Source organism: Lactuca virosa, chromosome 5 (genome assembly GCF_052849685.1).
Source record: "Lactuca virosa cultivar CGN04683 chromosome 5, Lactuca_virosa_CGN04683_v6, whole genome shotgun sequence".
In the NCBI taxonomy this organism is placed as follows: Eukaryota; Viridiplantae; Streptophyta; class Magnoliopsida; order Asterales; family Asteraceae; genus Lactuca; species Lactuca virosa.
In genome coordinates, this window is record NC_136430.1 from 120797820 (window position 1) to 120810741 (window position 12922).

Here is a 12922-nt window from a genome sequence, read left to right on the forward strand (position 1 = left end):
ATACTTCAGTGTTAGGTATTAGAAAGACACAATGATACTAGGTGTGTATTCCAAACTTGTTTTCTGTTTGAGAAAATTATATATATCCCATAAATTTACATATAACGGAATTTCAACACAAAAGTTTCTAACAAACGGTCTAAGGTATATCGATTCTCTATTTTCTAACTGTCATTAACTATCGATTCAAACAACAATAAAAGACTCTTTTTAACTGTTAGAACTCATGTTTAGTTAACAAGAATAGAAATGGTGAGTTGAGAATTTTTTCTAATGAAATCAAATAAAAATACCTAGCGAAAATCTAAAATTTAGACAAATGGGGATTTTTTTTTTCTAGAAATATTTATTATAAGATTACTACCTCTATAATGTACTGATTTTTATAGTATTGATTTCGATTTTTGAAGTATGACCTCCGATTTATATTTCGCAATAAACATGACAAAACAATCTATGTTTTTTTTCAGAAAATACAATATTTTTTAGATTTTCACAGAAGACGCATTTTTTGGAAGGCCACAAAACATCGTCGTTGATATTAGAAAAAAAAAAATACCGGCGACATCGATTTTTGTAGATATGATTTGCAAAAATCAGAGCTATTTTTAAAAAACTTCATTATTGTCGCTATTTTTATGAAAAAAGTTTGGAAAAGAAAAGGGCTTGTTATTTTTTTTTCAAAATTATTTTCTAATTAAAAATGTAAAAAACCTCGAAGCAATTTCGGGTTGTTGGATGCTATGATGCTACATAGAAACATGGGATTGCTTACACTCTATACTGCCTTCCCCGTTCGTTGTCATCGGCAACTAAAACCCTCCTGCAACAACCTTCTAAAACCCTACTGTTTAAGTCAATCACAATCGGCCGCCATGAAATCCCCCCTCGAAGAATCCGACGTAGGCATCTCTTGCTACATCTCCCCTCTCCCTGGCTTTCGTGGCATTCTCAAGCAAAGGTATCATCTTCCCCTCTCACATCCTTCACTATTTGAGTTCAATTGAGCTTTTGTAGCTACCTTCGCTCGTCCTTTTGTCTGAAATCTCCTCTTTTTATGTGCGAAATTCTTCCCTCTCTCGTTATTGCACTTCGATCTATAGGTCAAATGATGTAATGTAAACGATAAACATTCGTAATGATTCTGTAAACGTGGAACAGTTGTGAATTTACATTTAATTCAAATGAAGAGTATGCCTTTTGATTTTATGTTTTTTGTTTACAGGTACTCTGATTTTATAGTCAATGAAGTGGATTTGGATGGAAATGTTGTTCATTTGACTTCCTTAGATGCACCAATGGAGGTCTGTTACCATATCTTATCATCTAATTCACCTTCATTTCCATTCATCTTAACATCTGAGTTTAACGATCTACATTTTTTCGATTCAGGCAGCAGAGGAACATGAATCAAAGACTACAAATCAACCAAACGGTAACCATTGTAGTGAAATTGAATCGTTTAGTGCCCTAGTTGGTGACTCTGATGCCAACTCCCTGAAGGAATTTATAGATAAGATAAATTCAAACGATGAAGATGGAGTTACAGTTACCAATACCTCCATTGTTCTTTCTCCAAGTTCTGATAAAGTTCATCGAACAGTAGGAATCTCTTTTCTCAATGTTTCTTTTCATCAACTATAGCTAATCAATAGTATGTGTATGTGTAATTTACTAATAATTTGCTCCCTTTAGGCAGTTCATAATTTTTTCAAAGAGAAACTCAAGTTCTTGGTTACAGACACAGTAGATGGACCTGAATCCTCATCAAAATGCATACGTGTGCGATTGAATTCAGGGGGGAATAATGAAAGAGGCAGAGGTTCTAAGAAGAGGAAAGGAAGAGATGAGACTCCTTATGATAGTAGAGGTTCAGATCATTGGCCTGAGCATCTTGGAAAGTTTCTCAGGTGGTGTCTACTATAGCAACATCCTTTCATTAATGACAATGTTTTACTTTTGAAGCTTTATATTCTTTAATATTTATTAATGACAATGTTTTGGAATCTTCATCTCCAGATTTCATCTTTGTAAGGAAAACAAGGATACACAAGAGGCATTAGGGGTGATTGGAAAGATGCTTGGCATTCAGGTTATTGTTGTTACTGTAGTGCTTACACATCATTTTGAGTAATTCAATGAAATTGGAATTTTTTTTAAATGATAAAATTGTTTATTGATTTTGTTTTTACAGCCAAGGGCATTTGGATTTTCTGGTACAAAAGATAAGCGTGCTGTAACAACTCAAAGGGTAAATATTAAATGTTAATATTTATTTATTTTTACATTTTCTCTCTATCTATGAAGTCTGAGTGTCTGACATTTTGGCATACTTGAAATTTCAGGTCACTGTATTTAAACAGCGTGCAAACAAAGTGGCTAATCTGAATAAAAGATTAATTGGAATTAAAGTTGGCGACTTTTCGTAAGTGCACTGAATTTACAACTTTTTTCTCATTTTTAATCAAATCTTTTAACACCCAAATGTTTGATTTTGTAATTTGTATTTAGTTATGTCAATGAAGGTCTTCTTCTTGGTCAACTCCATGGAAATCGATTCGCAATCACACTAAGGTTTGATAAGGCTGCATTTGTTAGATCATAGATGGACTTTATAGGGGTGTTTTCAATGATGAGGGCATTTACGTCTTTTTGCATCTTTGTAGGGGGGTGGTTGCAGATTCTGAGGATACTGTAAAAGTAGCAGCAGTTGCTTTAGGAAAACATGGATTTGTAAACTACTTTGGTATGCAGGTAATAAGGTGTCACTCACATGAATTAATTTATTTAAAAAAAGAAAATATTAATATATGGATTCTGAAACAGAGATTTGGGAGTGGTTCTATACCTACTCACCTTATTGGTGCTAAATTACTTAAAGGAGAATGGAAAGAAGCAGTGAGCATGATTCTTGATCCAAGGGATGGTGATATCCTTTTAGTTTCTGATCATCATCTTTTAAAAAAAAAATTTATAAATTGAGAAAAAAATATGTTATTATAATGATTTGTTTTCTTTAATATAAGTTTTTGAATACAAAAAGATGACATAAGGAGGATTCGGGAATATTATAAAGAAAGTGAAGACATTGATGGGACTTTGAGACAGTTACCTCGCTTTCTTGTGGCTGAAAAGGCCATTGTAAGTTGCACATTTTTTTTTTAATTCAATGATAACTATTAAATAAATATTATATTTGATTTATGTTTATATATATTTTTTTGTTTATCAGCTGCAGTGTTTGAAAAAGTGTCCAGGGAACTACTTGCAAGCTCTAAAGGCTGTTCCTAGGACCCTTAGAATGATGTAAGTATTACTTTTTATTATTATTATTAATATCAAAAAAAGAAATTAGAAAATATGTCAAGTACTTGAACAATATGTTTGTGGTTTGTTTTCAGGTATGTGCACAGTTACCAAAGCTATCTATGGAACCATGCAGCTAGCATGAGAGTACAAAAATATGGTACGAATTATGTATGTTAAAAAAATATATTTATATTATTAATTGGGTTGTGTTTCAGGGAATGAGGAAGTAGTGTTGGGGGATTTGGTGTATTGTAATGAAGAAAGTTGTAATGAAATAAAGGAAGTCAAAGTCAATGATTCTGAATATGAACAGAATAATGATTCATTAGAGAATAATCATTTAGATGAGGCTGATGCACTTCCATCTGAAGGAACTTGTACCTCAGTAAAGGTCAGGAAATATCAACCTTATTATTTCATTTCTTCTTATTACATTGCAACATTATAGTTTGAAAACTCTACCCAATTATATATTTTCTTTATTTGCTTGTTTTACAGGTGGTTAACAAGGAAGACATTCTTTCAGGGAATTATACAGTTTCTGATGTTGTCCTTCCTTTACCTGGGTAAGTTGCTACATCCCACAAACTTCACACTTTATGTATCTTTAAACTTATTATTATTATTATTATTTTTTTTTTATTTGGGCAGTTCAAGGGTAATTTTTCCAAATAATGACATTCAACAATATTATCAAGATTTGGCTGACAAGGTGTGTTTTCTTGCTTCTCTTTATTCTTATATAAATATATTGTTAATTTCTGATTTTAGTTTTGAATTTCTTGTGTTATTTTTTGTTCCATGACAGGATGGTGTGAGCTTGATGGAGAGTATGCATAATGTCAAGTGAGTTCTTCTGCTTACTTTTTTTTTTTTTTTTTTTTTTTGCAAATATGATTAATAAAATACTTTTTATTTAATACTAATTTTGTTAATTCTTTTGGTAGGGAGTTTTCGCTAACCAGCATGACAGGAGCTTATCGGCGAGTATTTGGAAAAGCCAAGGATTTTGAATGGTATTTTGATTAAAAATAAAGAACAGTTACATTGCTTACATATAAAAAAATTGGAATTTTAATAAAAAATATTATTTCAGGGAGTTGATAAAGTATACAGATGTAAGCATCCCATTGGCTACGACCGATTTAGACATTGTTTCAAAGGCCAATGAAGGTGATGGTGTTAAAAAGGAGTCTTTGGAATTGGAATTGGGAGACCAGTTAGCCCTTAAATTGAGCTTCACACTTCCAGCATCTTGCTATGCAACTATGGCTATTAGGGAGTTGCTAAAAACATCAACTTCTGTAAGTGTTTTTTAATTTTTTTAATTATTAATTAATGTTGTGAATTGAGGAGGTACTTATATGAACTTCCTGATTTTTCAGACTGCATTTCACAAGACTTTAAATTAATTAGGAGATTACCGAGACTGAGTATTGAAGGAAAACAACACTTTTGGAAGCCTAGTCTAATTTATTATGCAATTTTGTGTAGATTTGAGACTTGGGTTCATTATTTTTTAACTTCAAAAAAAATAATGAAAATTAAAAATATTGAATTATACAAATAATTGAATTAAAGAAAAGAATTGAGAATTTATTATAACGCATCTAATTTCAAATCAATACTTACATATGTAAAAGGTCTCCAAGATTGCCACGTGGCCTAATAAGAAAACAAAACAAACTAAAAGGAATGTCAGAAATTAATGTGCAATTGCCATTTATGTTGAGAGTCAGGGTCAACCAACTTGCGAGATGCTTGCCACAATTGAGCTTCGATTCCCAATTTGTGAAGCTCAACAAGTCCACGCTCAAGCCAACCCTGGGTCAACCAACTGTTAATGGCGTCCGCAGGTGGGGTGAGAGGGAGGGAGTTGAGAGTTTACATCATCTTCCAGAGCAGAAGTAGAAGCAGTAGCAGAAGTCGGAGCGGAAGCAGTAGTAGCAGTAGCTGAACGTTGGTTACTAGATTCCCTTGCGAAAACACCCAGATCCAAAGAAAAACTGCTCAAATTGAAAATATAGAAGATGATTTACACAAAAATTTGCTCAAATTGGAGTGATCTATCTATCGGGAAATTTTCAAAATACCTTTTATTCTTTTGAGCATCAGGCTGCGTGTCTCGACCGGAGGTTGGCCTTAGTGACAAATTAACACTGGGAGGCACCATGGCGACTGGCTTCATTACTAAACTTGGACGACCGGCTGAGATAGCTCGAGCAGACGATGGTTGTTCCATGGGGCGGCAACGTTGTGGTGATCGATTAGCTCGAGCAGAATTAGGTTGAACATGTTCGACAGTAGTGATTGATGGAGCTGAGCGAAGGCTATTGGAAGTATGGTCAGATGAAGAACGGGCTGATTGAGATTGAAATTGTTCGTGGTTTATTACTGGTTGAGATGATCGGCCGATACGTGGAGCTAAAGCTGTGTGAACTGTCTAATACAAGATAATTATACAATTGTTATGTCATATCAACAAAACTATAGCATCTAGATGACATGGAAATCATTTATTACAGGTATACATACCATAGGCGAACGATGCCGGATTTGAGACCTTCCGGTGGCAGGGGCGGAGGAGGAGGAGGTGGTGGCGGGTGGACTAAAATCAAATAAGAGATCGTCGTCATCTTCGCCATCATCCGTTTGCTGATGAGACATCATTTGAGCAAGCCTCTGTGCCGCCTCCTTGGTGTTCTGTGACCTCTTCACAATCAATCCTGAACGCGAATGCCGGTGAATCGTCGAAGATGTTGCACCACGAGACGAAGCCATCGGTGGCGACAATTGGTCGTCACTGCCACCACCAGGGGTTACGCTCTTCGAATCTATTACACGATCCATTACTGCATGATAGTAAAAATGCAAGGTGATGATACACAATTTGAGATTTTCATTCGAATTGATTTTGATAATTCCTCAGTCATAATCACACCATCAAAAACACAATTTCCGCATATTGCATTGCTGATTCTTCCATTGCAACGCGATAGATGGCGATTCACTAAAAAGCTCATGAAATTGAATTGAATTGTTAAAACATCTTGTCATATCATCTTTATGGACAAAGGGACCAAAAGAACCCTAGATCTACCATCATAGATTAGCAAAATGGGAGCTTTTTACCTCAAAAGGTTAGCAAATGATGAACTAATCTCGGATCCTCAAGCTCCAAGCAGAAATAAAAATGGCCCACTTCTTCTTCTCCTTCACAAAGCACCAACAAACACTCTTTATGGCTCAAAACTTTCAAGAACTCACTAGGGTTTTGATTTCTGGACAAGGGAAGGTGGAGGGTGTCTAAACATGACCAAATAAGGCTATCATAAGGCATAAACAGGGTGCAATACCCTAGAAATTAGGGTTTCATAATCCACAGTACACCATGCGTACTCCACGTACGCCCAACGTACGTGGACTGAATTCGCGATCCTAAATGCACTAGTACGCCCAGCGTACAAGGAGTACGTCAAGCGTACTCCAACTTTCCGGAAGTTGGCAATTCTGCCCCCCCCCCCCCCCCCTAGAGACCAAATCAGCAAAACATTAACAGCTCAAGGGTCTAAACTGAAAAGTACTTTGAATCGGGTGTTACAGGTACAAAAGACTCCAAATACATTGCTTTAATGCATGAAAGAGTATTACAAGGCAAGCAGGGTTGAACCACAGAGACACAGAATAAAAATTTATACCTCTATGCGCAAGGTACTTCGTTCATAAAGAGGGTTTTGTTTGCAAGAGTTAAATAATGAAAATAACAATCAACTTTGAAAACATGCAGAAAAAGGAAATAGATTTGTAATCAAGTTGATGGAATGGTTCTAGTTTTAGTTCTCAATGTTGTTGTTTAACTTGATTATGACTTGATGTAATTCATGTTTTCTTCCATGGCATGACCAGTCCATCTTCTCTTCATGCTTCAATGCTCTAAGCTCGTCTCCATATTTCCAATGCTCCAAGTTCCATAATGCCTACAAAATTAATCAAAAACAGTGAAGTACTATGCATTCCGAATAAAACATGCAAGTGCCCAAATAATTAACTAAATGCAAGAATTATGAAGTAAAATGCAATAAAAATATAGAAATAGACGTGCAAAATAGGTGCATAAAATGCACCTATAAAACCTCCAAAGCTTAGACCTTTCTTTTCTTCAAGAAAGAACAAAGTGAAGAATAACCCTAGAGAAGACGATAGGTTAACAAAAGGAAACTAAGACGAATAGAATGGAAAGAACCTATAAGGAACTAAGACCGAATGCATGCAAGGAAAAACATCATAAATACATATGTACAAAAAGGAAACAAAACTAAGAAAAAAATAATAATAATATTAGCAAAGCTTTTAGACCTTTCTTCCTCATTTTTCATCCCATTTATTTTGAGCCTTTTTCCATAGTCCCTTGGTTGCCTTCTCTTGTTGATTGTGGTTGACTTTCCGGCACCCTTTTAACATCATCATTGTGGGGAGATTGAGGTTGGGAAGGTTGTGGTTAAGAAAGTTAAGTTTGAACTTGTTGAAATTATGATTGTTGGAATTGTTGGAATTGGTTTGGTGTTTGGTAAAGGTTTGGTAGTTGGAATTAGTTTTGTTGGTATTGTTGTTGGTAAAGGAGCAGGGGCGGAACCAGCTTGTAGCCTGGGGTAGCCCTGTGCTACCCCTCAAGTTTTTCCGAGAAATATAATTTTTTTGATGTTCCCATAGTGCTACTACTAGATTACCCATGTGATACTCCTTAGATCTTGTCAATTGCCAAATAAGATGATTAGATGAAGAATCAGATGAGCACATGTTCTTAACCCATGTTGTCCTCAGTTTTTATTTTTCACAATTCTTTTTTGACTTAGATTCCAAATGGGTTTCGGTATTTTTCGTTTTTTTTTCATAATCGATTTCATATGCAACTGTTAATAAGTTTTAATTCATTTGGGTATTCCTTATTGCTGGAAATCAGTAAGTGTTCAGGGTTATTTCATTATGCCTTACAAGTGTTTGATGTTATGCCTAAATGACTAGATCAAAACAGATTGATCTCTTTGATCATAGCTAACAATTTATGTGTAGCTAGTTGGTCTCAGCCTTTGAAAGTGAAGTGGCGCCCTTTCTATGATTCTTTGATTCAAAGACACTTTGCTAGGCACTTCTATTCATGATTTACTCATTATATGATGACTATAATACAGTAAAGTCACGTGTTGTTTCATTGTGTGTCATTGATTCTTTTTTGTTGTGATAGTTTTTATTGTGTATTTCAAATGAATTTTAGTGTCTTACTGCTTATATCTAAAATATGATGCAGGTGGACACACCATATATAGACTTTATCGTTTCAAACTGACTTCCTTTTGATCATTGTTTGTTTAGTTGTTAATGTTCATGGAGGAATTTATAAACTTTTTCGGATCAAAAGTTTGTAAAGTTTCTGGAATGGTACAATAAGGAGAGGATCCATCATATTTTTGAGTGTTAATGAGACTTCCTTAATATTCCAAACATAATTAGCTTGTAACTGGTAATCAACTTGCTTATATCATTTTTAAGGATAACAAGATTTTAGAGTATAGTTTATAAAGGTGACCAAATAGTTTCACGAATTGGAAAAGATTGGAGCCAAAAAACTGTTTCGTTGATTGGGACTGTGTGATTATTATAAACCAGTTGGATCATATAGATAAAACTACATTTTTAATCGAAGTTTTGCAATTTTTGGTAAGTAACATTCTGTCATTGAGAATCAATTTATGTCGGAGCCAAGATGTAGGTAAAGTATCACAGGAACAATTGTTTTCACTTGTGACAGATGGATTCATTATTCAAACACTCTTTGGTATTACTCTTTATATGACTAGTGATTTTTTTTTTTTTTTTGTGGTTAATTTGGTATTACTCTTTATATTTTATCGGGAAATTATTTTTGTGCTACCCGTGTCGAAAATTCCTGGTTTAGTGATTGCGGAATTGGTGAGTTTGTTGGAAGGAACATATTCATGAAACCTCCTCCCGGTGATGATTCGACATTTGGGTATTTGCGATGTGTTGTGTTGAATGCGAATGTGTTGGTGGGTGAACTAGGTGTGTTTGGAGTGTTTGGATTTTGATCCATCTTTGGGATTGTAGTATAGAGAGAAAGAAGTGAAAGTATTGTGTATTGTAATGTGAAAGTTTTGTTGGTATTTAAAGATTTAATTTAGAGGGTTTAAAAAAAGAAATGTTAAATTTGAAACGGTCATATGACCTTTTATCTTTCTTTCTCATTTGTATCGTGACCTTTTATCTTTCTTTCTCATTTGTATCGGATCGTAGCCCAACCCACGATTGTTCACACCTACGCTGCATGGGGGTGGTATTTTAAAGAAAGTCACGCATGACTTTATTTGCCAACTCATCATACGGGTAGGAAATTAAAGGCATTCCTTATAGCCTTACGAAGATGCTTACATGTCAGCTGAGTATACCTACGATCTTCTCTCCTTATGTAAGGTTAGAGCTTTTGAAGTGGTAGTGGTACCCACTTCAACACGATTTGGTTTTTATTGATTGCATAGCCCAACAAGTAAGTGGTTATGTAATCTGCCGGCAAGGTCAAAGTATTCATGAGGGGACTGATTTATGAAATAAAAAAGAACTTCTAGGTCAAGGTTATGTGTTGTCTTCTCCTATGCCTTTCTCCATAGTCTCGACTTGCGACTCCAATTTGTGTTTCACAGATGACAAAAATCAAAACGAAAAAACCGCAAGCCACAATGCTCACCAAGAAAGACTGTTAAAAACAGCAAGTTGAAAAAAAAAATCTAGTATAACTCTCAAAAGGCAGTTGACATAGCTACATTCCAAATATTTGCAAACCAAGAAAACAATAGGTTTTTAATTTGCTTCCGATTTTAACCAACTAAACAAAACAAAACAAGCCACAGAAGTTTTACCAACCCACATCAAAAATCTTTTGGAGAGACAAAAATATCAAAACAAACTAAGATAGTCTCTCTCTAACGATGACTAGAGGACTAGAGAGGTACCAACAGTAACTTCACAGATGAAACCCAAGGAATTCTCTCAGCAAGGGGAATTGGAGGCGGATGACTAACAGCATCACTCTGGACATCAGAGTCAGAGGACTCCAAAGCAGTTGGTGGATGCTTCTCGACCGGCTCATTGTTCAAATAATGAAAAGTTTCCGGATCAGACAAAGCTTGTGTGTTTACTGCTTCTACTGCTTCTTCCTTAACACCATGAGATTTTTCAGTATCAAAACTCGACCCGCTTTCAGTTTTCTTTGCTGATGTGGAAGGGGAAGATCGCCCCAGAATCAAATCCAGATAATTGTCCGGTTCAATATCAAGATAAGCATGCTCCGCCATCCTCCAACTTCCATTCCGGTCAATTTGAAAACGGACTTCAGTACCCCAAACAGTCTGATTGAACAACAAAAATAAAAAGATAAGTGATTGTATATATTAAATACCATTTGACACACACAGACACAGTATATATATATATATATATATATATATATATATATATATATATATATATATAAAAGATGTATTACCCCAATGAACCAACATTCAGCATCCCTCAGCCTAACTCCAACTTTGCCCTTAATCCGAATTTGAACATACAAATCATCTCTTGTGGAAGTAGCTGGTGTCACATCTTTGATATGATAAGTAACATCACAACGAAACTGTCCAAAAGAAAAAATTAAAATACACAGCTAACTAACTTACAAAAATAATAAAATATAAAACTAAAAAACACTTACCTTCCCAGCCAAATCAATCTTTTTTGACTTATTCAGCACAAATTCCACCACTTTTGATTCCCCATGAGCTTCACAATCCAAACGGATTAAGATTTTTTCAGGTCTGATATCAGAAATACGGTTGTTGACAGTACCATCATCAAACACAATTACATAATCCTGAACTGGCAGATCTGAAAAAAAAAAAAAAAAAAAAAAAAAAAAAAAAACAGTTGATCAACATAAGTCTATGTTTCTCTTTTGCAATGAATAGATGACTATTCTACCCTCCTATTTAAAAATGGCAAATAACAAATTGAACATTTATCTAATACATGTTATAAGTTAAAGATAACATTCAAATAAATCATATTGTCAATAACAACTATTACAAGGCACAACTATACAGGTGGGTGGTATTTGTGGCGTGATACATGAAAAAAGTGATATGTCCTGCAAACACAGCTTAAACAACTTAAAATACTTTTTTCATAACCAACCAGCATCGTATCACATTTCTATAAAGTATACAGATAAATACAAGATAATAGCAATATACTTTCATCTGTTTGTGTTTATATCATCCTACTTTCATTTTTATTTCTTATTAAGCCTTTCTAGTTTGAAAAAACCACCCAATTATAAGTTTATAACATGCTCTTCTAGTTTGAAAATTCTACCTAATTATAGCAGTGTGTAATAACTAATAAGTTAGATTTTCCAAACTACAATCACGCTATCATATCAACAAATGAAAATCAAATGCTACAATAAACAAATCAACAAAAGCATGCTGTTAATTCTTGCATTTATTTATGTAATTAGTATATTTGGTGGTGTGTGATGATATGCCCTGCAAAGTGCAAACGCAGCTTAACCTTAACCTTCACAATCACGAAGAATAGTATCCAAATACACACACATTCTACAGAGAGGTTAAAACAGGGTACACAGCAAGATAACGCACAAAAATTCGATCCCTAACCACATCAAATCAAGAAACTAACAATAAATCAAGAAACTAACAACAAAAAGGGGAAGATGATGGGCTTACCCTCGGAGGAAGAGGAAGCCTTGCCAGCACTTATCCCAGAGCCTGAACCTGAAATTACAAGTCCGTCCGCCATTTCCGATAAACCCTAGAGAAGACGACGAATCTGATCCAGCAAACCTGATTTAATCAAAAAAATAGTGTCAGTTCGAACAGCTTACGCACGAAAAAAACAAACGAACTATAATCTACATTGAACCGAAGCGTTAAGAGAAGACGGATTTTATCAAACTGCAATCACGAAGAAATAAATTACGTTTTCATAAAGCCCTAATCTACTCTCGAAAAAGGAATGAACAAAAGATCGAAGAACTTACGAACCCTAGCGTAAGAGAACGAAAAAAACTCTGTAAGTGCGAGTGTGTGCTATGAACGGAATCATCTCCAGCAAGTATATATCCGGGTCATGTAGACCCATGGATCACAAAAGATCCGCGCGTCCAGTTTCCTATCTTTCGCAAAACATGAGCCGCAGTCCAGTACTTATACCCTTGCACAACAATCACCCCTCATCTCCATTTGTTTTTTCATTTTCACCCTAAACTTTAAAGTATTCACAAATTTGGTTCTCCAACGTTATTTTTACATGTTTAATCCGACTTTTAACCATTTTTTATCCGAAACCCCCGGATTGATGTCCCAAATTTTCTTTTTTTCTTAGATTTTTTATCCATAATTTATTCATTTTAAGAATTTGGTTCCTGTAATTTTTTTTTTTTTTGTAAAAACTTTTATTATTTATTATTACAACTTTAGTACAAAACTTTTATTTATTGGATTTTTATTTTTATGATTGTACTCAAAGATATGATGGG

General features: G+C 34.6%; 2 protein-coding genes across 4 annotated transcripts; one reads left to right on the top strand and one right to left on the bottom strand.

Annotated features, from left to right (window-relative positions):
• The first annotated feature begins 719 nt into the window (after nt 1–719).
• LOC145115611 (multisubstrate pseudouridine synthase 7-like) lies at nt 720–8785 on the top strand. 2 transcript variants are annotated; one of them, XM_079051947.1, is made up of 20 exons: nt 720–961; nt 1226–1304; nt 1393–1602; nt 1696–1910; nt 2020–2092; nt 2195–2251; nt 2346–2425; nt 2512–2574; nt 2667–2754; nt 2827–2929; nt 3038–3141; nt 3233–3306; nt 3402–3466; nt 3525–3700; nt 3808–3875; nt 3961–4021; nt 4118–4155; nt 4257–4325; nt 4406–4613; nt 8615–8785. In XM_079051947.1, exons 1-20 carry the CDS (start codon nt 744–746, stop codon nt 8651–8653), a joined length of 2088 nt encoding a protein of 695 aa, XP_078908073.1. In that variant the 5' UTR covers nt 720–743; the 3' UTR covers nt 8654–8785. The 2 variants fall into 2 exon arrangements, with proteins under 2 accessions (XP_078908073.1, XP_078908074.1); XM_079051948.1 differs by lacking the exon at nt 8615–8785 and adding an exon at nt 4695–4908.
• A 1307-nt stretch (nt 8786–10092) lies between these two features.
• Nucleotides 10093–12480, bottom strand: LOC145117563 (uncharacterized). 2 transcript variants are annotated; one of them, XM_079053856.1, is made up of 5 exons: nt 12425–12480; nt 12111–12227; nt 11078–11250; nt 10865–10999; nt 10093–10727 (listed from the first exon to the last, which is right to left on the bottom strand). In XM_079053856.1, the coding sequence occupies exons 2-5, from the start codon at nt 12181–12183 to the stop codon at nt 10320–10322; spliced, it is 789 nt and encodes a 262-aa protein (XP_078909982.1). In that variant the 5' UTR covers nt 12184–12227; nt 12425–12480; the 3' UTR covers nt 10093–10319. The 2 variants fall into 2 exon arrangements, with proteins under 2 accessions (XP_078909982.1, XP_078909983.1); XM_079053857.1 differs by having other exon boundaries at nt 12429–12477.
• Between the last annotated feature and the right edge of the window lie 442 nt (nt 12481–12922).

Bases quoted from the DNA above. Each gene is read 5' to 3' on its own strand.
- LOC145115611 (XM_079051947.1), top strand. From the start codon at position 744: ATGATGCTACATAGAAACATGGGATTGCTTACACTCTATACTGCCTTC. The intron at 3,142-3,232 runs GTAAGTTGCACA...TTTGTTTATCAG, and splicing joins TTGTGGCTGAAAAGGCCATT to CTGCAGTGTTTGAAAAAGTG. The intron at 4,156-4,256 runs GTGAGTTCTTCT...TTCTTTTGGTAG, and splicing joins GAGAGTATGCATAATGTCAA to GGAGTTTTCGCTAACCAGCA.
- LOC145117563 (XM_079053856.1), bottom strand. From the start codon at position 12,183: ATGGCGGACGGACTTGTAATTTCAGGTTCAGGCTCTGGGATAAGTGCT. The intron at 11,251-12,110 runs GTAAGCCCATCA...TTTTTTTTTCAG, and splicing joins GGCTTCCTCTTCCTCCGAGG to ATCTGCCAGTTCAGGATTAT. The intron at 10,728-10,864 runs GTAATACATCTT...TTGTTCAATCAG, and splicing joins CTGAATGTTGGTTCATTGGG to ACTGTTTGGGGTACTGAAGT.